Source organism: Mytilus galloprovincialis, chromosome 7 (assembly GCF_965363235.1).
Source record: "Mytilus galloprovincialis chromosome 7, xbMytGall1.hap1.1, whole genome shotgun sequence".
Taxonomy (NCBI): Eukaryota; Metazoa; Mollusca; class Bivalvia; order Mytilida; family Mytilidae; genus Mytilus; species Mytilus galloprovincialis.
In genome coordinates, this window is record NC_134844.1 from 71,366,797 (window position 1) to 71,393,960 (window position 27,164).

General features: G+C 31.8%; 1 protein-coding gene across 2 annotated transcripts; it reads right to left on the reverse strand.

Moving 5' to 3' along the window:
• Positions 1-16: 16 nt before the first annotated feature.
• LOC143083599 (sulfotransferase 1B1-like) lies at positions 17-27,164 on the reverse strand. 2 transcript variants are annotated; one of them, XR_012980800.1, is made up of 7 exons: positions 27,030-27,164; positions 15,999-16,165; positions 12,803-13,126; positions 11,533-11,636; positions 8,210-8,378; positions 2,104-2,272; positions 17-275 (listed from the first exon to the last, which is right to left on the reverse strand). XR_012980800.1 is itself a non-coding variant. In XM_076259867.1 (6 exons), exons 1-6 carry the CDS (start codon positions 27,071-27,073, stop codon positions 163-165), a joined length of 921 nt encoding a protein of 306 aa, XP_076115982.1. In that variant the 5' UTR covers positions 27,074-27,164; the 3' UTR covers positions 17-162. The 2 variants fall into 2 exon arrangements, 1 of the variants encoding a protein (XP_076115982.1); XM_076259867.1 differs by lacking the exon at positions 8,210-8,378.

Genomic DNA, 27,164 nt, shown 5'->3' on the forward strand with positions numbered 1-27,164 from the left:
ATATACTGACCAATGATACAGTGGATCTTTACTCGTGCTATTGATCATTGTTACAAATATATTTCTAGACGTGATTATGTCTGTGATAGCTATTGCATACCTGCCAGTCACGGCAACAATACGGTAAAATAAACAGAATATTATTCATAATCAATTTCATGATTAATGTTTGTAGATAAAGTCAACATCACAGTTCTTCATTTCCTCTCTGTATATTTCATCAAATTTCTCATTTTGTGCTACAGTAAACCAGTTCTTCCAGTCGCCTATAACACCTAAAAAAGTAAAAGTAAACATTATATTACAAAATAATTTTAACCTGATCGGATAATTCTTTAAATGGCTAGGTTATGGAAGAGTGTAATTTACATAATGAAAAAAGTTTAACGTGAGTTAATGATGTTCGCTAGTCTTGTTTTTGACTTTTTGTCAGATATTCAAAATCTTTTGGTTTTATCCATGAGGTGACGCTTAACCCTTCTATTCATATCATGTTTTTTTTTATGACATATAGTTTAAAAAGCCATTTTTTTAAATTTCAATAAATCTGTTTCTTTTCATGTTTTTTGAAAGAAAAAAGGTGCCAAAAATCTAGAAAGAATCATTTTCCGCCAAATTTTCAATGGCTTATATTGTAAAAACAAAGACACAGACCTTGCATTTTTTTCTGCTCTTTGTAGTTCCGTTATATATTTACTATAAATTTATAACTGTCTTTTAAAAATCTTTATTTTTTAAACAGAGTAGCGATCATCCTTAAATGAGTTAAATCTCTATACTTTTTACATGTTTTATTAATATAACTATATAATTATCGGAACATTTTATAAACAAGTTTTTCTAGAACGGTTATTGTTAGTGTACCGATCCCCCTTTACCCAACCTTTGAAAACTGGTTTTATCCACAATTATCTACATAAGGAAATGCCTGTACATTTAAGTCAGAAATAATACATTTGTTTTCAATTCGTTTCATGTGTTTAAACTTTTTATTTTGCTGTTTGTTGAGGGACTTTCCGTTTTAAATTTTAGAGTTCGGTAATTTTGCTACTTTACTTTTTTTAAGTAGGAGGTACGACAAGAGCTTCACTTGTCCTATTTGTTTTTTTTTGAAAGAACTTTTATTTTAAGATATATACGTTAACCCTTTTTTTTTTGAGGGAACAGAAAAAAAAAACTAGGTAGTTTATGGTCAATGATGTCACAATAAATGTTTTTGTGACGTCAAGAAAAAATTCCAGTCTGTCCTGTAATAGAGGCTGTTCGGAATAAAGGTCGAATAAATTAGGACTTCCACTAGAAAATGAGGGTATATTGGAAAGGAATCGAAATTTTGCCTTGCAACATGCCACCTACGGACCCCTCACAGAGTTGTTGCAATGGTTATTAACGTGCACAGAGCGTGGCACTTTCTTCACACAAGGCATCATATTAAACGTCCCCATTCTGATCGGACGTAGCTGCGAACTTGTACTTCTCGCACAGTCAAACGGACGCCCCACGTCAGCGATAATTTTACTGCCGGTCAAAAGAAGAGCAATGGTAACCATTATTCTATTCTCCAGTCACCCTTGCAGGTCGTTTCCTCATAATATTCTAGCCAATATTGTTCAATTACATTACTTGCCCATGTAATTCTTTACTTAAACAGCACTAAAATCTGTTTCATATAAACACATGAATATTCCTGCTGGTTACGAATTTACAATGGATAATTTAAGTAAGAAATAGCAGTCAAATAAAAGTAGGTTTTTATTGGTTATTTGGAATTTGTCTTATTGACGCATAGTCAGAAATGTTACTCGAGCTAAACACGATTGATTACCTTCAAATATTTAACACAAAACCTATAACATTATAACCTGACAGCAACTTTAGGTCAGTTATCACTCACGTTTAAAATGCAAATCACCTTTAAAGTATTTTATTAGTTGTTCCCCTTTTAAAATAAATTAACTAACTAAACCCATTATGAGTTCTGCATAACACAAAGTTACCTTTTGAGTGATACAGACTTTTTTTCAGAAATCAAAATGACAGTAACCCAATACAAATAACCAGTAGACATATAAGAAGTGACTTTATCTATTGTTATAAAATTACCTTTTCGGAATAATGTCGATTCATGTTTGGGATCAATCATTCTTGTAGAATCATACTTGTGCTTTTTGATATTATCAAAACTGCACTTCTCTATTACCTCTCTAATGAAATCGTCAGTGTGCGAGACATTTATAAACTCGGCCATTGTTTTAATCGTTGAGAGCGGATGCTATAAAAACAGAGAGATGCAGACATTTTAATAAGAGTATCGTTTTCTAGAAGTGATGAAAAGAAATGTTTTTGATGGTTTATATTGTGAAAAATGATACAACCTGCATTGTAACCGAATATATTTCTACAATAGAAAACGGCCAAAAGATGCATGTAAGAGACTATGTCAATTCAAAAATATTCTTGTGTATAAAAACTTTAATTTTGTTTGTTATTGTTGTTAGAACCGTTCAAATGCTTTAGGCAGGTTTTGTTTCACTATGGAAATAAGGAGATTGTAATGACATGATAAATAACATTTGTCTTCAACTGCCCGTTAATAAATACCTATAAAAATGCTTACAAACAAATATTCCTACTCCTTTAGGTGCAGTTCACCCGAGTTAAACTTTGCTCGTCTTTTTATGCCCGTTTTGGTCACAAAGCTCCTAACGTTTCCATGTATTTCTACATCCCTGGCTTTCAAATGTTTTGGCTTTTGCAGTTCTGATGAAGGTAAATCCAGAGTAGACAGTTAGCAAAACTGTAACTTACCAACGAAAACAACTCGACTACAAGCCTCTGCCTTATGACATGCACGTAAAGAATGTGATGGGTCAAAAACAAAGTCTGTGCGCGCTTAACCCTCCCTTTGCCTTAACTAACAATATGACAGCTCAACATTAAAACAAAATGTAGAAATAGTTATCAAAGGTATCAGGCTTATATTTTGATAAGCCAGACGCGCGTTTCGTCTACATAAGACTCATCAGTGACGCTCAGATCAAAATAGTTAAAAAGCCAAACAAGTATAAAGTTGAAGAGCATAGAACGTATTCATAACCAATATTCTTTGTTCTTCTAATAAATCAATAGCGCATCATTGCTTTTTTGTTTGTAAAATTTGACCAAAAGACGCTTAAGTATGGTAAAGGCATGCATGATGTCATCCATCATTACTCTAAATTCTATTAAAGAAGGTGTAATTATCAACTCTATCACATGTATCAATTGTTTGTATTTTGTAGGCTTAACCTTTAATAGATGAGCAGGTTAATATCACTGACAGGTTCATAAGATCTTCAATTGAAGATAATGGTAGTCAATGAGGTTATCAACAGCTTGAGTGCTATAAATATATCTTATCGACTTTATGTACTTTCAAGTGCAGTCTTGAAATTTCCTAGGCGTAATAATTATCTCAAATAGTACAAAATATCATACTTGAAACAAAGAATGTCAAAATACATATATCGCAAATAAAATTAATATAGACCTTTGGCGTCCGTCCTACCCCGATATATATCTCTAATTGTTTAAGTTGTGTTTGGAATATAGTTATTATTGACATTTCTTCATTGTTCGAAACTGTTTCAGTATAAAAATAAAAGAGATAGGGTATGATTTCAAATGCGACAACAATAATGAGAAAAACCCATATCGTATAGTCGGCTATAAAAGGCATCGGCATGAATAATATGAAACAATTCAATCGAGAAAACTAATGGCCTAATGTATAACAAAATAATTTACGGAAGCAAATATGACAGTCACGAACCAACGTAAAACCACTGAACTACAGGTTCCTGACTAGGGAAAGGCACATAAAAAATGTGGCGGGTTTAAAATGTTTGAGAGCGTTCAAACCTTCCCTAACCTGGAACAGAGGTGTAACAGCACAACGTAAGAACTAACTTTAAAAATCGGTTGAGAAGGGCTTAACACAACATATCAATACAAAGCAGAAAAACATCTAACTAAAACACAGACCGGACGTGGGAGGGTATTTATACATCCCTAACAACATAAAAGGCATAAAGTACAGATCTGAGAGTACTTATAATTACTGGCAACTAGTGTAAAGCCAATAACAACAAGTACATCCAACATCTAATGGATTTAGCGTAAAGACGTCATTAACAGTCAGAGAAAAACATAACCTTAAGTTTGTTATGAATTACAAATTGCAACATAAACGTCAAATATTTTGCAAATTTTCTAACTTTGATAAAAATAAACAAAACGATAAAGATTCATGGTTTGTTTGAAACTCGATGCTCACATCTGAATGCGTCAGATATCTATTTTTAAAGATAGTACTTGTTTAAAAAAAATAACAGAATAATATACAGATGAGAATGTGTAATATCAACATATGATTATCTACACGGACACACCACATCTACAACAAAATGCTTATGGTCGACTTAATATATTGTTATACGAACAGAAATTAGAAAACTAAGCAAATACGAGTTTCAATTAAGGATGTTCATTACTCTATTTCAAAATAACAAGCTTTTTAAAAGACTGTTATAAATTGAAAGTATATGAATAAAGGAACTAACAAAGCACAAAAAAATTGAAGGGTCCGTTTGCTTGTTTTTGAGATATAAGCCATTTTAAAGTTGGCGGGAAATGATTCTCTCTAGTCTTTTCACACATTTAACATTGGCACTTTTTTCTTTCAAACTCTATGAAAAATAACAAGGATTTAATAAGATTTTCAAATATGGCTTTTAAAACTATATGTAGTAACATTTTTATTCATTTATTTTATCATTCTTACAACCATTATCACAGGAAACTTACATTCGACATGGGTAACTATTATTCAGTTTCTAATAGCATCACACCTTTACTTCATACAAAATAGTACGAAGCGCATCGAATTTGATTATCTGTAGGGACAGACCACCTGAACATTGTAACAAATGTATAGTATTGTTTATAACTATATCGATCTTCATTACTTCAAATCAAAATAGTTAGACCAACCCCAATAATGGGGCATTGAAAGTTACAATCTAAGTATTAACATCTTCAAAAAAAATCACATAACTTTACAGGTATCATACACACGTAGCAGGATTGTTATCAATAAATTATACACATGACTACGCAAGGGCAAACAGTGCAATTTCATCAACAACCCTTATCTTTACATGAATAGATTATATGAGGGTGGTAAAGGGTTAATTTCGTGCAACGTTTTCCGCCTTTTTAATTCACGTGTTTTCGTGTTTTGAAGTTTTATTTCTCGTTTTCTCGTGTTTGGCTCGACGTGCGTGCCTCGTGTTCTCCTTTATTTATTTTCCGTGTTTCGTGTCGGTACTCTTAATTTCTCGTGCTTGTCCTGCATATTATTAAAAGTAAAGCCGGGATGAAATTCAAAGCCCCGGCACTGGCAGATCTTGAAATTTTCATAAGTGGGGGCCCACTGACTGCGCTAAGAGGGGGCCCGCTCCAGTCACGCTTTTGTGATTCCCTATATAAGCAACCAATTTTTTTCCCAAAAAGGGGGGCCCGGGCCCCCTGGACCCCCTTCTAAATCCGCCTCTGCCCGGTCATTCAGGAGATTGTCAGTTTAAATTATGTGTTCCCATGCAGACTATTTAAAATTCAGCCGCCTATAATATTAATTATTATGAATAATATTTTTCTTTCAAATCAGTTGCAACTAGCGGACGCTAAAATGTGACTGTAGGGTCATCTTGTCCATTATTTATAATGGCTGGATGATCTCCAAGAACGGTTGTTTCATAAATTATTTTTACTTTTTACATTAATAGTTACTATTTTATTTCTCGTGCTTCGTTTTTCCCGATTTTTATTTTCCGTGCAACGTTTTTGCCATTTTTATTTTACGTGTTTCCGTGTTGAGGGTCCCCCTTTACCACCCTCTTATATCTGTCTCACAATTACCTCTATTTATTTTTAGAATGATAATATTAATATCGTAATTTAATAGTATTGTCTAAAGCATTACTTATTTATATAAAGGAATTTAATTAGCATTATATTTTATCTTACTAGTTTAAAAACAATTCAGTGTTAAATCATTATCTAATAAAATACACACATTTGACCAGAGTTAGATGGCTCGATGACGTAGTAACTGATCTACACTAATTACGGAACAACCAATCAGATTGAGAATACAAATGACGAACTTTGTTGCTTGTTACGAGTGACGTGGGAACATTGGAATATCCAATCAGAATCTAAGTCTTAGACTAATGTATGCACGTGGTAATTCTTGGTGTATATTTGCAGTACACATTGATTGCCGCAGAAGTGAACAAACACTTCAACAGAGTTTACATATACAATGTATAATTTTTGAAATAGATTTAAACAAAATACAAATCAATTCATCTCTCAAATAGAGTAGAATTAATAAAATACATTTCATCTCTCAAATAGAGTTGAATTTCATATATATTCATTTCATCTCTCAATTAGAGTTGAAATAATTATACAAACAAACAAAATTGTTTTGTCACAAAAAATTTTATACAAATAAATTACTATGAGTAATAGAAAAAGATCTCTCAGAAAAAGGGATAAGAAAAAACGATTAATAAAATACAAAAGTAAACTCCGTATACATAATAATAACAAAGGCCATCTTAAACGCACAAAACACTTTCATGAAAATGTAAAAAAAGCTTTAAACTATATAGAAGTGTTTTCACGTGAGAATCTCACAAACTATGAAATATTAGTTCTTGCAAAGGGATTAAAATTTATTCCCAGTCCAGATGTAAAATACATTTAACAAAATCTCTTACGAGATTTTGACGAACTAGGTAGAAAAATGCGATGCAAATATCACTTTAGTGATAAAACTAATGCGGACACCAATCATCCTTTTAGAATCAAATCGGGATTTAAACCCTCTTTAGCAAACAACACAATAGAAAATTATCTATTTGCCACAAAGATGGAAATATGCAGACTTAAAATAAACAAAGTTAGAAATAATCTTTCTAAACATGAGAGAGCGGCACTCAAAACCTTACGTTCAAATAATAATATAATTATTAAGAAAGCTGACAAAAATTCATCTACAGTTGTTCTGGATAAAAATCTATATATTAAACAAACACTGAATTTCCTGAACAACAGTATATGCTATGAGCAAATCACAACATAAAAGACAATAGTTATATCAAATCATAAACTGATTTAATTTAGAATACAATACATCAATACAAAGTTACCAGGTGTCGTATCCCGGTATGCAGAATTTTTAAATTCTATGCGTATGGATGCTTTGAACTTTACTTTGAAACTGATTATTTTATTAGTTAGAGGCTTGGGATACCTGATGAGGAAAAGCCTTGGTAGTTAAACCTTAACCGAAACACCTTAAAAAACAACAAATATTTATGATAAAATATTGAATTGAACAAAATAGATTATGAAATAAAGTCAAATACTAAGAATATGTATTAGTATATATAGGATTGGTTCTGGACTCGTTATATCTCATTCAATATTAAACGTCCCCATTCTGATCGGACGTAGCTGCGAACTTGTACTTCTCGCACAGTCAAACGGACGCCCCACGTCAGCGATAATTTTACTGCCGGTCAAAAGAAGAGCAATGGTGACCATTATTCTATTCTCCAGTCACCCTTGCAGGTCGTTTCCTCATAATATTCTAGCCAATATTGTTCAATTACATTACTTGCCCATGTAATTCTTTACTTAAACAGCACTAAAATCTGTTTCATATAAACACATGAATATTCCTGCTGGTTACGAATTTACAATGGATAATTTAAGTAAGAAATAGCAGTCAAATAAAAGTAGGTTTTTATTGGTTATTTGGAATTTGTCTTATTGACGCATAGTCAGAAATGTTACTCGAGCTAAACACGATTGATTACCTTCAAATATTTAACACAAAACCTATAACATTATAACCTGACAGCAACTTTAGGTCAGTTATCACTCACGTTTAAAATGCAAATCACCTTTAAAGTGTTTTATTAGTTGTTCCCCTTTTAAAATAAATTAACTAACTAAACCCATTATGAGTTCTGCATAACACAAAGTTACCTTTTGAGTGATACAGACTTTTTTTCAGAAATCAAAATGACAGTAACCCAATACAAATAACCAGTAGACATATAAGAAGTGACTTTATCTATTGTTATAAAATTACCTTTTCGGAATAATGTCGATTCATGTTTGGGATCAATCATTCTTGTAGAATCATACTTGTGCTTTTTGATATTATCAAAACTGCACTTCTCTATTACCTCTCTAATGAAATCGTCAGTGTGCGAGACATTTATAAACTCGGCCATTGTTTTAATCGTTGAGAACGGATGCTAAAACAGAGAGATGCAGACATTTTAATAAGAGTATCGTTTTCTAGAAGTGATGAAAAGAAATGTTTTTGATGGTTTATATTGTGAAAAATGATACAACCTGCATTGTAACCGAATATATTTCTACAATAGAAAACGGCCAAAAGATGCATGTAAGAGACTATGTCAATTCAAAAATATTCTTGTGTATAAAAACTTTAATTTTGTTTGTTATTGTTGTTAGAACCGTTCAAATGCTTTAGGCAGGTTTTGTTTCACTATGGAAATAAGGAGATTGTAATGACATGATAAATAACATTTGTCTTCAACTGCCCGTTAATAAATACCTATAAAAATGCTTACAAACAAATATTCCTACTCCTTTAGGTGCAGTTCACCCGAGTTAAACTTTGCTCGTCTTTTTATGCCCGTTTTGGTCACAAAGCTCCTAACGTTTCCATGTATTTCTACATCCCTGGCTTTCAAATGTTTTGGCTTTTGCAGTTCTGATGAAGGTAAATCCAGAGTAGACAGTTAGCAAAACTGTAACTTACCAACGAAAACAACTCGACTACAAGCCTCTGCCTTATGACATGCACGTAAAGAATGTGATGGGTCAAAAACAAAGTCTGTGCGCGCTTAACCCTCCCTTTGCCTTAACTAACAATATGACAGCTCAACATTAAAACAAAATGTAGAAATAGTTATCAAAGGTATCAGGCTTATATTTTGATAAGCCAGACGCGCGTTTCGTCTACATAAGACTCATCAGTGACGCTCAGATCAAAATAGTTAAAAAGCCAAACAAGTATAAAGTTGAAGAGCATAGAACGTATTCATAACCAATATTCTTTGTTCTTCTAATAAATCAATAGCGCATCATTGCTTTTTTGTTTGTAAAATTTGACCAAAAGACGCTTAAGTATGGTAAAGGCATGCATGATGTCATCCATCATTACTCTAAATTCTATTAAAGAAGGTGTAATTATCAACTCTATCACATGTATCAATTGTTTGTATTTTGTAGGCTTAACCTTTAATAGATGAGCAGGTTAATATCACTGACAGGTTCATAAGATCTTCAATTGAAGATAATGGTAGTCAATGAGGTTATCAACAGCTTGAGTGCTATAAATATATCTTATCGACTTTATGTACTTTCAAGTGCAGTCTTGAAATTTCCTAGGCGTAATAATTATCTCAAATAGTACAAAATATCATACTTGAAACAAAGAATGTCAAAATACATATATCGCAAATAAAATTAATATAGACCTTTGGCGTCCGTCCTACCCCGATATATATCTCTAATTGTTTAAGTTGTGTTTGGAATATAGTTATTATTGACATTTCTTCATTGTTCGAAACTGTTTCAGTATAAAAATAAAAGAGATAGGGTATGATTTCAAATGCGACAACAATAATGAGAAAAACCCATATCGTATAGTCGGCTATAAAAGGCATCGGCATGAATAATATGAAACAATTCAATCGAGAAAACTAATGGCCTAATGTATAACAAAATAATTTACGGAAGCAAATATGACAGTCACGAACCAACGTAAAACCACTGAACTACAGGTTCCTGACTAGGGAAAGGCACATAAAAAATGTGGCGGGTTTAAAATGTTTGAGAGCGTTCAAACCTTCCCTAACCTGGAACAGAGGTGTAACAGCACAACGTAAGAACTAACTTTAAAAATCGGTTGAGAAGGGCTTAACACAACATATCAATACAAAGCAGAAAAACATCTAACTAAAACACAGACCGGACGTGGGAGGGTATTTATACATCCCTAACAACATAAAAGGCATAAAGTACAGATCTGAGAGTACTTATAATTACTGGCAACTAGTGTAAAGCCAATAACAACAAGTACATCCAACATCTAATGGATTTAGCGTAAAGACGTCATTAACAGTCGGAGAAAAACATAACCTTAAGTTTGTTATGAATTACAAATTGCAACATAAACGTCAAATATTTTGCAAATTTTCTAACTTTGATAAAAATAAACAAAACGATAAAGATTCATGGTTTGTTTGAAACTCGATGCTCACATCTGAATGCGTCAGATATCTATTTTTAAAGATAGTACTTGTTTAAAAAAAAATAACAGAATAATATACAGATGAGAATGTATAATATCAACATATGATTATCTACACGGACACACCACATCTACAACAAAATGCTTATGGTCGACTTAATATATTGTTATACGAACAGAACTTAGAAAACTAAGCAAATACGAGTTTCAATTAAGGATGTTCATTACTCTATTTCAAAATAACAAGCTTTTTAAAAGACTGTTATAAATTGAAAGTATATGAATAAAGGAACTAACAAAGCACAAAAAAATTGAAGGGTCCGTTTGCTTGTTTTTGAGATATAAGCCATTTTAAAGTTGGCGGGAAATGATTCTCTCTAGTCTTTTCACACATTTAACATTGGCACTTTTTTCTTTCAAACTCTATGAAACATCTATGAAAAATAACAAAGATTTAATAAGATTTTCAAATATGGCTTTTAAAACTATATGTAGTAACATTATGAAAAGAAAAGTAGGGGTTTGCGGGCAAAATTTTTAATGTCACTACGTTGATAAAACCACAGGATTCCGAATATCATGCAAAAATTTCAAAAACACAAAGAAGAGCGACCATCCTTAAATCACGGACAAGTTTTTATTTGCATGTATTTATTATTTCCATTTGTTTGTTTATGATGCAAGGAGAAGCGATCACATTAGTTAAGATGTCACAAACGACAATATGATAAGGTTCATTTTCTTTTATAGATTGGTTTAAGAATCCCGGTAATTTATAAACTAGATTGATAAATGAGTTTGTAGGCCCATGGTGACTTCTAAGAAATATTCCTTTGCTTTTGCCAAGTCCATGTGTGGATGTTATTTGATGTAATAATACCAACTATTTTTATAACAGAACTGAATGCTTCTTGTTGTAATTTTATTGGGGTGTAGAAGCTTTCACCGAAGTACATTTTAGAAAATATCACTCTACCTCAAAAGATTCTTAGTTTTTGAGAGAAAAAAAAATGTCAATTTAGGCACCTTTTAGTATGAATAATTGAATATTGGTAATTTAAATTTCGAGGATTTTTCTAGTTTTATACATACAAGTATGTAATTAGGGTTGTTCGCACACTTACTAATTTCAAATCTTCATATTTAATTGGTAGTATATTTGCTGTTTTAGTTTGTACCGCCTTTTCGAATTCCCTTGTAAAGTTAAACCAACCTCCTAGTAAGTCGTCTGAAAAGAAATAAATAATTAAGATTACATTTGATGACTTTTTCAGTTGCTAAAAAATTAAAATATACTTATCTATCCTACATCCTCCTCGGGAACTACCTATCATTTTCAAGCTTTACCTTACATGACCGTCGGAAATATGAATAAAGTGGTTAAAGTTACTTGAAAGCCGAATAAGAAAGTCCCTTAAATAATGGTATATAGAAACGGACAACAAAGGTCGAGTTTGATTAAGTTTCAATTATGACCCAACGTTTGCGTTTCAATATCTGAACATTTCTTTAAAAAACAAGAATGAGTTCATAGTACACGGATGCCTCACTCGCGCACTATCATTTTCTATGTTCAGTGGACCGTGAATGTGGGGTAAAAACTCTAATTTGGCATTAAAATTAGAAAGATCATATCATAGGGAACATGTGTTGTAAGTTTCAAGTTGATTGGACTTCAACTTAATCAAAAACTACCTTGACCAAAAACTTTAACCTGGAGCGACCAACAACTTTAACCTGAAGCGGGACAGACGGACGAACGGATGGACAAATGGACGGACAGACTAACAGACGCACAGACCGAAAAACATAATGCCTCTAAGGGCATAACGACATTGTCATTGGTACCGGGATAAATGTTTAAACTTAAACGCCGAGGACCTGAAGCCTAACACCATTTAAGGTCCAATATGTCAAAGAGAGTTGTAAGTGAAGTTTAGTTCATGTAGAATGTATACAGTTGTTCAATTAAATAAAAAGTTTAAAATAGACTAGGTTGTCGTTGGTTAATATCTTTCATAAATGTTTTCGTAGATTACATTGTATAAATTAGGCTGTTAGTTTTGTTCGTTTGAATTGTTTCACATTTTTCATGTTTGGGCCTTTCATAGGTGACTATACGGTATGGTTTTTATCTCATTGTTGAATACCGTAAGGTCACCTATGATTGCTTTTATCTTCGTCATTTCAACTCAGGCTGAAAGTTGTCTCATTGGCAATACTACCACATTTCCCCCTTTTTCTATAGTGTGCAGACTAGTCAGAGGCACTCGACACTCTATGTAGACACATCACAACAGCCTAAATATTGGTGTTTTCAAGTACAATGCTGCAGTTCAATCATTGTCCCTTATTGTTATAATGAAGTAAAGACGACAAGTGTGATAAATGTACCTTTAAGGATCATATCATCAAAGAATTCATCCCATGTCCAATCAGGAATTCCGAGCTTTCCAATAGTAAATGAGTAGTTAGAAGCCCATCTATCTTTCGGATTTCGATTCAGGTATATAATTTTGTATCCATTTTTCACATGATGAATTGGTAGGTGATGTAAAGGTAAATGGGTTGTGAATAGTCTAGGGTCATCTACTGCATCTAACTTATCAAAGAAGTGTGCAGCGAAGTCCAACAACATCTGAGTTAAAACACCTTTTGTGTTATATTCTAGAGACTGAGTGAGTAACATGGACAATATCTCATGGCACCAGTGTGTACCTGTTATAAAAAAATAAATATTTGTTGAACTCTTTATCTGTGTTGGCTTGATCAAAGCGACGATGCTGATTTTAAACAAAACTTGCATTAGATATTAAAAAAAAAACAGCAGACGAGATTGATACATTTATATTCATAACTGTTGGAGTACAGTAATACAAAACAGATAAGCTCGATCTTCGTAGAATGAAAGTCAATAACTTTGACCTATACTATCAATAAAGATTGCAAAAGAAAGAGAAACTATGTTGAATAGAGTCTAAAGATACCAAAGTGATATATTCAAATTCGTAAGTCGAAAACAACCGACTAATAATTTAGAATTTCCATCGCATCTGAATAGTATATAAAACACAACATAGAAAACTAAAAACTGAGCAACATGAACCCCACCAAAAGCTGGACTGTTCTGAATACATAAGATATAAACACGGAACACAATATAAGGTGTTTTACTTGAAATATTAGCAAAATTTGCAAAGATTCCGAAATTTCTCACATTGATAATTGCTTACATCTAACACATTCCAACTTGGAGTGATAGCGATATCCAATGCCACCTTTCTAAGTTAACAGACCGGATATGACTTGCAGTACTTTATATAAATGATGAAAGTTCGATCATCTCTTATACACCCCTCAACTGTCATAAGTCCAACCATTTAATTATTTTATCGTATTAACCGTGTATAGTACGCAGTTGTATATAATACGCACCCCTTTTTCATCCCTCCAAAATTGAAAAAAAAATAAAATTATGGAAAAAGTAATTAGACCCAATTTCTAAATTGATTAAAAGTAATTAAAATTTTAGTACTATTTAATCCGAAGTTTTCGTTTTATTGATAATGTTGATTTTGACCTGAGATATCTATATTGAACACCTGTCGGACAGCTATTTGAAAACAAGTGCATTTAGGACAGGGACAGCAATTTTGCATCGCAATAGATCACCTACGGACCCCTAAATATGCCTATTGGAAGAAGACCAACAGTGACCGTATTTCTATTCCCCAGTCACTCCTGTGCTTGATTGCGATTCAGATGATAACTGACTGTAATTGAATACAATAACATGCATTTCGTCGCTGGGCTTCTTAAATGTCGTATATGACTTTTTTGGCTAAAAATACTTTTTGACACCAATGGTCTGGGCGGGAGGAAATCTTTGGTATTACAAAATAGCATACAGTTAGACCAATCAAAATGTGTGAAATAAGACATATTACAAAATTCCCAATGTCAGTTGTTTGTAAAGTTTCCTTCCAAAATGTTGTATATATTTGAAAATCGTTGTAGAATGGCTTTGGGAAAAAAATAATTGTACATTTCTTTATTTCTGTGAAAATAATTAAAGTTCTTCGATAATCCAGAAATGTCAAAGTTTTTATTTCACTGCTTTTAACAAAAATGTTCAAGTTCACATACGACATTTTGGAAGCATGCATTTTGCCAACATTTTCAAAGCCTGTTTGTGAGATATTTTTTTCTTGAAAAATTTGTTCTTTACAACATTTTAGAAGCCCAGCGACGATTTATTCTTTTTACATTTATTGTGTCTAAATTCTTTCACGAATGATCTTGGTTTTTATTGAAAAGTCAATACTGTAGCAGAATGCTATTAGTTGAAAAACATAATTTGATAATAATGTCTTGTAAAAATTATAATTTCATGGTCTCTTATTATAAGGTTTATCATATGTCTTCCGTAATTTTTTATTTAATATATGTCGTAAATCATAGGTTCACTTGTCCGTCAATATTAAAGGGAGTGGAAGTACAAAATATAATTAAAAGATATGTCATTTATCATTTACTTTCGAATAGCATCTCGAGAAACACAAATAAGCCGGAGAGCCGAAGGACCAGAATCCAATGCACCTGTATCTAACAAAAGGTGAGCTTGTTTATATAACAACTGTTTTATTAACTGTGTCCTTAGTTTTATAATAATTTCAAAATTTATAAACGGACAATTTTAGTAAAGTTTGTTAAATCATGTCAGTACCGAAGCACTGACTACTGAGCTGATGATAGGTGACTAATAGTCCACAAACAGAGGTATCGACCCAGTGATGTAAAAAAAGGTAAAACAACACGTTTAATAATTTATTGCGTCCGAAGCGCTTTTCTGAATTTACCTTTATCAGGAACGCTCAAAGCCAAACATTTGAAATCCGAAGATGGATAAGTACATAAATGTAACTAATAATACCACATATATGCACAAAAAGAGAAATAACAAAAATACCAAACTCCAAGTGAAATTCAAATCGCAAAGTCCTTTATAAAAGACAAAATCAAAAGCTCAAACACATTTAACGGACAAAAAACAACTGTCAACAATGTCTTATATCATATTTTAATATTTCTATTATTATTATGATCCTTTGTTTATAATTCGAGGCTTATTATTTACAAACACAGCCAACATAGCTCTTTTTCATTTTAAGTGATTTTTTATTCAAATTCAGAGACGATCCACAGTCTTACAATATCAACATTATATAATGAAGTACAAGCTATCTTATACAGCGATTGTCATGTGGATAAAATGTTTTTTGTCGGTAAAGTTGTGGCTCGTCATTAATTTTGCCAAAACACTGTTTTAAATTGTTATTTCAGGTCATTTTTGGGGGGGGGGCAAATTTAGTGACCAAGTAAAGTATGTTATCAGTTGTGCCTCTATGAGTGAAAAAAAACACCATGAAAATACGCCAACAATTTTGATATTTTTAATTTTTATATAGATTATACATGATTGGTAAAAGGAAATGAACAGTTATAAGAATTAGTAACTTAAGTTTGATATTTCATTTTTGGTTGTAAGTGATGCACCTCATTTATTATTATGATTGGCAGAAATAAAAACCTGATTTCATAGCTGTACACAATAGTATATCTGTGTCTTTTGTCTTGAGTGTCCGAACAGTTTCCAAATGCTTTTCTATACCGTGTTCTGTGATAGGGGGATTCGAAAGAAATGTTTCCTCTCCTAGTCGAGGAAACGGATAAATCACCAAACCGGATTCGATAACGCTGAAAAATAATTACAAAATTAATGACAATTACCATTGCCAACATAACAAGACCACACATATTGTTTTTTTATACTTTTGTCCTCTCGTGTACATATACATTTCAATGGTTCTTTATATAATTATTTGTATCTTTGGCACAATGTTCAGGCTGTTCTTTTTCCAACATGTTGTCGAAAGTGTCCAATGTTGGTCGTAAAGACATGATTCATGTGACTTTCGATGCACTTTCATGAAGATTCCAAAAGGCGCTTTTATTGATAATTAATTTAGCATAGTCCTCCGCGTTTTACATATAATTATTCGAAACTCACATCATAGATTTTAAACAACAAAACATGGTTGTTGTTTGCCGGCTTCTTCATTGGAAATATTACAGCAAATCGTAGATCGTATCACGGATATCATAGAAAGTACGGGGAAAACGTTTTAGCCGACAGCTCCGTTAATAATACGAAACATTTTTTAGAATTTGTCAAATATTTTAACAAACATATTTATTTATTATGGTTTTTTCGTGAAGCTACATGAAAGCACTGGTAAAACGGTATTGAAAAGCATGTTTTATCGTGTACCCAGGTAGCACAAAACATTTTCAAAACATTTTTATAAGGTTTATAAATGTTTTCTCAAAACGTTGTCAAAATTTTTTTTCGTGATGTTATGTTCATATTTTGTCTTGTATTTTTAAAACATTAATTAAAACATTTTTTTAAAAATATTTTTACAAATGATGTAAGAATATTCATAAAAATGTTTTCAATAACATTTATTAAGATATTTTGTTTGAATGTTTTATAAATGTTCAGAAGATATGTAGGTTCTACCTCTGAAATTTTTTTTAAGCATATTAGTAAAACATTCTTAATATCAATATCACTAACCGAAAGCTTAACACTAAAATTTATGATAAAAGAGATGATTTTTCGTTTCCTATCGTTATAATCCATTTTTAGATGGTGACGTTCCCTTGTCACCATCTTACGGTGTTTATATATCTCAACTTGTACGATTCGCTCGTGTATGTAACAATGTTTTAGATTTTAACGAGAGAAATTTATGTTTTACTGAATAATTATTACACCAGGGTTTTCGATATCACAAACTAGTTAAAACATTTACTAAATTTTATCATCGGTATAAGGACATCATTCGTAAATATAGCTCAACATGCAGACTTCTTATACGTTCAGGTATTTCACATCCAATTTTTTATGGAAATATTCTTCATAAAGCACAAAATGTCAGTATTCACCTCAGAAACTAACAAAACCTTTAAATAGACTTATTAAGAAGGGATAAAGTTACGATACTGTTGTCAGGTCCTTAAAGATTGCATATGTTGGATTTAATATTGATTCACTTATAGGGTCTTTGCATCGGAACTGAACACATTTATTCAAAAACCAGTTGTTGGCATGACACGGGTAATGTTCTTCTCATATATGTTATGATGTTATGATACTAAACCCCTAACAGGAAGGATTGTGCCTGATATTGATATGATGAAATCATAATCTTTCAATCTGTTTAATTGAAGTCTGGAGCTGGCATGTCAGTTATTTGTGTATTTTTGTCATTTTGTTTATTTTCTTTGGTGACATCTTCTGACATCAGACTCGAACTTCTCTTGAACTGAATTTTAAATGTGCGTATTGTTATGCGTTTACTTTTCTACATTGGCTAAAGGTATAGGGGGAGGGTTGAGATCTCATAAACATGTTAAACCCCGCCGCAGGAGTCTCTGGCCTTTGTTAGTCTTGTATTATTTTAATTTTAGTTTCTTGTGTACAATTTGGAAATTAGTATGACATGGCGTTCATTATCACTGAACTAGTATATATTTGTTTAGGGGCCAGCTGAAGGACGCCTCCGGGTGCGGGAATTTCTCGCTACATTGAAGACCTTCTGCTGTTGTTTTTTTCTATGGTCGGGTTGTTGTCTCTTTGACACATTTCCCATTTCCAGAAATTAGGAAAAACAGGAAGTTTCAATGATTATAACTTTGTAGCTACTGAACAAATACAATTGATCCTCCAACTTTCTGATCCATATTTACAAAGTATAAGACTTGAAAGGCATGGATTGCTGCTCTGTTTATTTACAGTAGAATAATATTTTGAAGACTGTATTTTTAAGATGAAAATTAAACTATAATCCAAAGAAGACACATCATTCATTTGCAAAGCTCAATACCAATTTGTAAGTATGCTTTTACCTATATGTAAAGAATGGCAATACATCTGAATTTGTATAAGAACTTGAAGGGTTAGAATCAAAGACATACAAAAAACACAACCACCAGATATAAACTATAGGACAAGGCTATCTTTATGTGTGATTTGGATTTTGACAATTGCAGCAATAAATAATACAGGAGATAACAAAAACTTTTGGACAAAGCGTAACCATACACAACAATTTCAATGTACACTAATTGCCCGATTGATGAATTATTATCGGCAGTTAGAATTTCGTATGATCAGTTTGATAAATCAGATTACAAAATCAAATGCCCACCGACGGATGATTTAATCTATCTCCTCAGATCAATTTTAGAGAACAACATTTTTGATTTTAATAGACAGCTATATAAACAAACAATAGGAGCCGCGATAGGAGCAGTCCCAAGCCCGGAAATCTGTGATATATTCATGTTTAAAATTATGAAAGAAATTCTTTCTTAGTTTAAACATAGAAAAAATATATTTTTCTATGGAAGGTATCGTGATGATATTATATTAATATATCACGGCGATTCGAAGGAAATAAAGGATTTGCTAGAGTTAGCAAATAATCATCATCCGTTCCTTAAATTCACACTAGAATTCTTATCTAAAGAAATAATATTTCTTGATGTTAATATTTTCAAAGGAACTAGATTTTCTAATGAAAATATTTTAGATGTGAAAACACACTTTAAACCGACAAATGCCTTCCTTTATCTAGATCGTAAAAGCTGTCACAGTAGACATGTGTTTGCAGGGTTTATCAAGGGCGAAGCAATCAGATACATTAGAACAACAAATAATGATGTTGATTTACAATATATTTTGTCACAGTTCAGATTGAACTTAATAAAGAGAGGATACAAGGAGATTGAAATCGAAAAGTATATAACTGAGGCATTACCGTAAAATAGATCTGATTTAATCAGAAAAAAAGGCCAAACAAAACACAAAGGAAATTCCTTTAGTATTGGCAACGAAATTTAATCCATGCATTCATAAATTAAAACAATGCATTAGTAAACATTGGGATCTACTAAAACAGGATGCAGTTTGCAACGAAATATTTTCACGCAAACCAATAATAGCTTATAAAAAGCATAAAAATATTGCAGATCTATTGACAACGACAAAATCAAAATAAATTGATATAGGTAAATCCCTGATGATGACGGGCCTATAATGCTTAAACCCTTTCATAAATGTTATACATTTATCATTAGCATATAATACGAAAACCGTCGAAACATTAAATTAATTATGTCGGATTGATTTAAAGCAATTGCAAGTCTAGTAATACAAGTATCATATGATCAATATTTTGTAATATAATTACAATAAAATACTTATAGTATGTATACGGAGTCTTCCGAATAAGATTGATTGCTATCGGAATTCGGATTGATGTTGGAATACGTGGATGTTAGGTGTCACTTTTATACAAAGTTTGAATTTCCCATATGGTAAAGAACCGGGCCATTGATTATTGGCTTCAGTAGACATCTACAGTGGAGATCAGGAGAACTGTTCTAGGATATTATGTAGAACTGTCATCCTGACACCTTTTAGATAGTTCTAGATCTAGCTAGAACAGTTCTAACCTATAACTGATTTAGATAGTTCTACCTAGAACTGCTCTTGACAGTTCTATCTTAGAACAGTTTCAGATAGTTCTACGACTAGAACAGTTCTACGATTAGAACTGATTTGGCTAAATTTGAGTAAGTCTGTTCTGTCCATAGAACAGTTTTAAGAACTCTTTGTCTTAAATATAAATAAGTCTAAAGAGTAATATATATATACAACTCGTTTAAACATCAACCCAACAATGTTAGATCTGTAAATTTGCTTTCGCAAATTTTAGGTTCTTCCCTCGCCGGGATTCGAACCCATGCTACTGTGATATCGTGACACCAAATCGCCTGCACTGCAGCCGTCCCGCTAGACCACACGACCACCTGGGCTCTCAAAAAAAGAGCTTTCGGTGGGCATGTGTTACCTTTCCACGTCAGTTTTAATCTAGCGGCGTACTACAGTACATGATATATAAGGCATGAAGATGTTATTGTTACAGATCAGCTAAATTATCTATAGTAAAGGATCCTACAAATTAATGTAAGATACAGTCACAGAAAATAATTATATTCATAAGTACGTCTGAGTCAGTGACAACCCTACAACAGATGTATCCAGCGAAAGCAAATTTACAGATCTAACATTGTTGGGTTGATGTTTAGACGAGTTGTATATACATTATGTACACAGCCATGTATCACCATCATTGATGGCGATCCGATGGATACATCTGTTGTAGGGTTGTCACTGACTCAGACGTACTTATATATATACATATATACATACATATATATAACAAGTCTAAAAGGGTACAACATCACCAGTAACACAATAAAACGAACAATATGTTAGATATTTCGGATAACAGATATCCTTCTTCAATAATAGTACGATGTCAAATGAATCATGTCAATATATTCAAACTGATAAACTTTTAAACAATTCACAGACGCTGGTACAATTTTAAAATTTCCAAACACGGCGCAATGATAACAAAGATATGCCAAATAAAAATTGTTATTTGCGATGTGAACTGGCACAACTCTAAATTCCCAAAGGTGGTGACAGTTGAGGTGTAGAACAACTGCATGGAAAAACAGTCCCAATAAACAGTCTTGACCGATCTAAGCTGGTATAATATTTAAAATGTGACAACGGTAGAGAAATTGCAACAGCGACTGCGTATTTAAACATCCCAAAAATATAGTAATTTGATGATAAGAAAAATGAGTAATAAATTTTTACTAAGGATAAGTAATAGAAGTAATAGAATATATATATTTAATTTAGACTTGTTTATATATGAATATATATATATAGGTTTGAACGTTTGTTTTAAATTTAGACTTGTATATAGATATCTCAGCTGATCTGTAACAATTCCATCTTCATACCTTATATAGCATATTTCAGTAGGTTGTAAAAATTTTGAAAAGTTAAGCACAAGTGCCAAATTTAATTGGCTTTTTATTCAAGAAAAGTTATACCGGCGAGGGAAGAACAAATAAATTAATAATAAATCTAAACTATCCTGACAGGTTTGGACAGTTCTACGGCTAGAAAACTTTTAGACAGTTCTGTAGATAGTTCTACGGTAGGAACTGGTTTAGTCACTTCTGCCGACATTTCCTTGGTTAGAACTGATTTGGTCAGGTCTGCTCACAGTTCTACGACTAGAACTGTTAAGACAGTTCTACCTATAACAGTTTTAGACAGTTCTACCTATAACAGTTTTAGGAAGGATTGTGCCTGATGTTCATATGATGAAATCATAATCTTTCAGTCAGTTTAATTGAAGACTGGAGCTGGCATGTCAGTTAACTGCTAGTAGTCTGTTGTTATTTATGTATTATTGTCATTTTGTTTATTTTCTTTGGTTACATCTTCTGACATCAGACTCGGACTTCTCTTGAACTGAATTTTAATGTGCGTATTGTTATGCGTTTACTTTTCTACATTGGTTAGAGGTATAGGGGGAGGGTTGAGATCTCACAAACATGTTTAACCCCGCCGCATTTTTGCGCCTGTCCCAAGTCAGGAGCCTCTGGCCTTTGTTAGTCTTGTATTATTTTAATTTTAGTTTCTTGTGTACAATTTGGAAATTAGTATGGCGTTCATTATCACTGAACTAGTATATATTTGTTTAGGGGCCAGCTGAAGGACGCCTCCGGGTGCGGGAATTTCTCGCTACATTGAAGACCTGTTGGTGACTTTCTGCTGTTGTTTTTTTATTTGGTCGGGTTGTTGTCTCTTTGACACATTCCCCATTTCCATTCTCAATTTTATTAGACTGATCTAGACAATTCTACCTTGAACTGATTTGGTCAGTTCTATCTAGAACTGTCCTAGGACAGACTATTCTGACAGTTCCAACGGGAGGTTAGAAGTGATACTCATAGGAAAAATGCACATGTAACCTGCCCCAAACGTAAGATTGTGTTTACGATAGAAACAAAAAGATAAAATGAATAATACATCCAATTTGAGGTCCTTATTGTGGTCTGCTTTTAAGTCTTTTCGATTTCTTTAAAAAAACAAATAAAATACAGAATTATGAAAAATATATAATTCAAATTTTGAACATGTTCAAGTTCAATATAACTACAGTCATTTTTAATATGAATTATGTTAATTTACCTGTCACAGTGTTTCTGAAAAACTAATGCGCCAATGTAATCACATACTGCGCGCGAACGTAAAAAGATAATCACAAAATACGCGCAAATAAAATGCACCCACATAACTTCCACTTACGGAAAAGCGAATTATGTTGTACAAGCGGGTAACATTATTTGCGAAAGAGTCAGTAGCAAAATACGACAAGTTGGAATAAAGAAAAAAATCCCGTTTACTTCGTGAACATTTTGAAATTTGCGCTAAAACAGCTCTTACTTTTTCTTTTTGTGCCCTTTTAAACTAGTATGCGGCAATTATTTTTTTTAAAGGATTATCCATCCATCCGTAAAACAGTGTTGAGTATAAAAAAAAAGAAGAAAAAGATTTTTTTTATAAAATGTTATCTTAATATTTACGCTTTTCAAATGTAATGGGAGATAACTTATTTTAAAAATAAATATTTTCCTCTGAAACAGATATGATTGTTTACAAAAAGAGTTACATCCAATTATAAATATTATTAAAAAAGTAATACGATCTTTAAGAAATATCTGACAAAGTGCACTGTATAGAAGTGCATTTCGTATATATATGATTATAATAAATATTATCAAATGGAAGAAGAATGTCAAAATGCAAAATATATTTAGTCTATAATAAGGGGAATAATCAAAACTGCTTGTTTCTAAAAATATCTTCTATTTGTGTTTATGTACTTCGATAAATACATGTTTTTTAAACTATTTATTACTAAATCGTTCCTTATAAAACGATAAAAACAAACGATGCAATTTAGCCATTATTTATAGAGCTCTTGTTATTTGTTGTGTTTTGTTTTTTCTGTTATTGAAAAAGATAAAAAGATAACCAGAATGTCCATGGAAATCTGACGAAGACCTATACATGGTTGACAATCTCTAAAGGTTTGGGGATTTTCAAGATTTGAATAATTATTTACGTAAGTTGTTAATATTTTTGCAACGAAAGTTTTTCTTTTTTTTCTTTTTGGACAATTATAATAACTTAAAGCCCGATCGTAAAATTGTCTTTTTTTCTTATTAACTCTCAATTTTATTTTGTACAACACGTATTCATCTGACAGTATTGAAGCCTTGTTGACCCTTAAGAAGACGAAGTAATCATTGAAATAAAACAAGATACATAAACACGTCACGAAAGCTGGCATCAAATTTCAAATTTACCGAACAAAAGTTAATTAGTTTAAACTTGTTATTTAATCCAAATTAAATTTCAGTTAAATGCTCTTATATTAGTAGTTTGTTAAAAATTAAACGTATGTTTAAACGAAAAATTTAACGGTGATCAACTAGATTTAAACCTTTTAAATGACAAATTTAAACTGGTATTATTTTTCAAATAAATAACAAATTTAATAACCCATAAATCGAAATTAAACTTAAGAAAATAAGAAATTTAACAAAATTATGAAACTTTAATAAACTACTAAAATAATTCTTCAGACCTTAAATTCAAAACTAGAAATTTAATATATGAATAAATTTTGTAAACGTATCATTTCATGCAGTGTACGTAACTTGTACATTTGTATTGAGCCCTACAGCCCAGCGCCAGGCCAGATAATTATTTATGTTCCGGTCCCAAGACAGGAGTTTGATTCAGTAGTTGCCGATTCATTTCTGACATATTTGTTTTTTCGTCAAACTTTATAAATATGCCATTACTTTCATTGTTTGAATTGTCTTTCATTATACTCCTTTACTGGACGTATCATGGTATACCGTTGTCCGTCCGTCGATCCATCTGTCCGTTCCTCTATCTGTTGTCAACATGTCAGACACTAATTCAAAAAAGCTTTAACCAATTTGAATAATACTTTGGTGGATTGTTTATATCCATGGAGCAGCTGTTCATTTTTGAATGTTGTGGCTTTTGTAGCTGACTATTACAATGTGACTTTTTCTTACTTATATTTTATTTATTTTGTTTATTTTAACTTTTGTAGGATCAATTAGACGTACCAAAATTTAGGATAGATTTTCTGAAATGCAGATTAAAATAGAGAATGGAAATGGGGATTTTATAGAAGAATATAAGCTTAGAAATGATTCCAACCATTCTGGAAGAGCAAATTTTATGAAGGTATTTATTCTTTAAATTCCTCAATCTATATTACATGTATTTGCACAAAAATATACAATAACCATTACGAAACTATTTTCTTTTTGGAAGACCAAGAAAATGTAACAGGCTCTACATGGCTGGCTACTCTTAGTTGAGAAAATTGTAGTGTACAGTATACATATCTTATTTTAAAAACTGGTGAAATCTACCGTTACACTTGTGTAATAATAATAAAAAAACTCTGTAGATGTATAAAATAGCTACAATTGTTGCTTCACAATCCATTAACATTGATTAGATGACACTTTTCAATATATATTTGTAAAACCACTGGATTAAATTGAAGAAAAATAGTTTATTGTGTAATTTTGATTAAAGTAACTGAAGCACAACTTGTTTAATCACTAGTCTGAAGGACTAATTTGTTTACACTTTATTTTACAGAAGCCAGCAGATGTCAAAGGAAATAAAAAGAATGGAACAAAGGAAACTTTGAAAAAGAACAGTGATATGAAAATATTGAATACATGTTTTGCATTTATAATTGTAATTCTATCTTGTATAGTGTTGACTGAAGCAGCAAAGAAAACCGTAAAAAAACTGTTCAGAAAAAAAATGTCGGATGCTACATGTGATCAAACATGAGATCAAGAAATACTTCTCAAAAAATTGCACAAAGATATTTAAAATCTTAAAAAAAGAATACCTTTCTGTAAGTAAAACCATGACAAATTATAATACAACGCGTCAACGCAATACAAAAAATAGGGTCAATGAGACATCAATCTGACAAAAGTAAACAAAATATATGTAAATTCAACTGTAATCAGATAACAATTGTAAAATTAGATGTGGGGTTAAGATCAGTATGACAGCAGTTGTTTTTCAGATGCAGATCCAGGATAATGAAAAAAGGGGCCACAGACTCTTAACTAGACAAAGTTGGAGTGAAATAGTTGGAATAAGATAAACCATATTTATAGCTCTATAAGGGGACCCAGGACCCCCCCCTATTCAAACATGATTAAATGTGTTTCTAATATTTTATAAAACGTTTGAATGATAATGTTACAAAAAATTTTTCTACTGATATTCATATAACATTTAAATGATGTTTTGAGAATATGAACATTATTAAAACATCTTGTAAAATGTTTTTTGAACATTTTCACAACATTTTATCCTGCAAAAACATTTTTGTTTTATGTTTTAAAAATGTTTCAAGGATATTTGATAAACAAACAATTAAAACAGTTAAAAAACAGTTTACAAACATTGTCAACAACATTGAGAAACGTTTTAATGAATGATGTCTTAAAAATATCCTGGAAATGTTATAGAAAATGTTTTGAAAATATTTTAAGCGCCATACATTGAACGTGATTTTGATATTTTCTACGCTATTTTCACAACATTTTTCAAAATGTTTTTAAAACATAAACAAAATATTTTTGTTTTAACTGGGTATATGCTGTATTAGAGAAAAACACGGAATATGGGTATCCATCCATGACATAAAATCAGTACATGCAAAGCAAAAAAAAATAAAAAATAAAAAATAAAAAATAAACACACACAAAAAGCAAAGAAACAGCGCTTTAATTGTTGTTTTTCATCTCAATATCACAGTGAGGCCTTCAACACGGACAAAAAACAACAACGTTAATCCACTTAAATGATTGATTGTTATTTGCTAATCGTTCGGTAGCAAATATTTCATGCATGTTCAGAACGGAAAAAGTTAACAAATAAAACAATAGGTAGGTTCTTCAATAGTTATGGATCGGAAAGTGAGCAGGAAATTTGAAATGCCGCTGGAAAACGAGTATACATTCGATAAGGATATAGATTTAGCCTTGCAACAGGTCTCTTACCGACCCCTCAAAGATTTGTTGAAAGATTTTTAAATTGCAGATAGCGTGACACTATCTCTACACGAGGCATCGAATTTCATATCACCATTCCGATCGGTCATGGCTACGAATTGATGCATCCTGCGACCTACTTAGGGAAGGGTTTTACTGTCGGTCGAAAGAAAACTAAGGAATTACCATATTTCTATATCTCAATCAATCCTTGCTGTCTAAATTCACATTAAACCAAATGTCAACCGTAACAAATGCAATAACTGTTACAAAAACACACACAAGACCTTCCTCAAAATGAATATACATAATATGCATCATCTACCAACGATAGAGCAAACTTTTTTTAAAGCTTAAACATTTCTTATTATATAGTTGCCAGAATTTCTTTTTACGTTAGATAAACATTTACTATGAACAGCAGAAAGACATTCATAAGACTAATAATCAAATATAAGTATTAATAAATGATTTTTACCTTTCGTTATGTACTTTTAGTGGAACATCGTGTGCATCCCCCATTATAAGTTGTCAACTTGTGTACAGGTAATGTTTGCAATTGATATGGTATCATTTACATGGCATGCATGTAAGGGTTCAAAAGGTTCAAAGG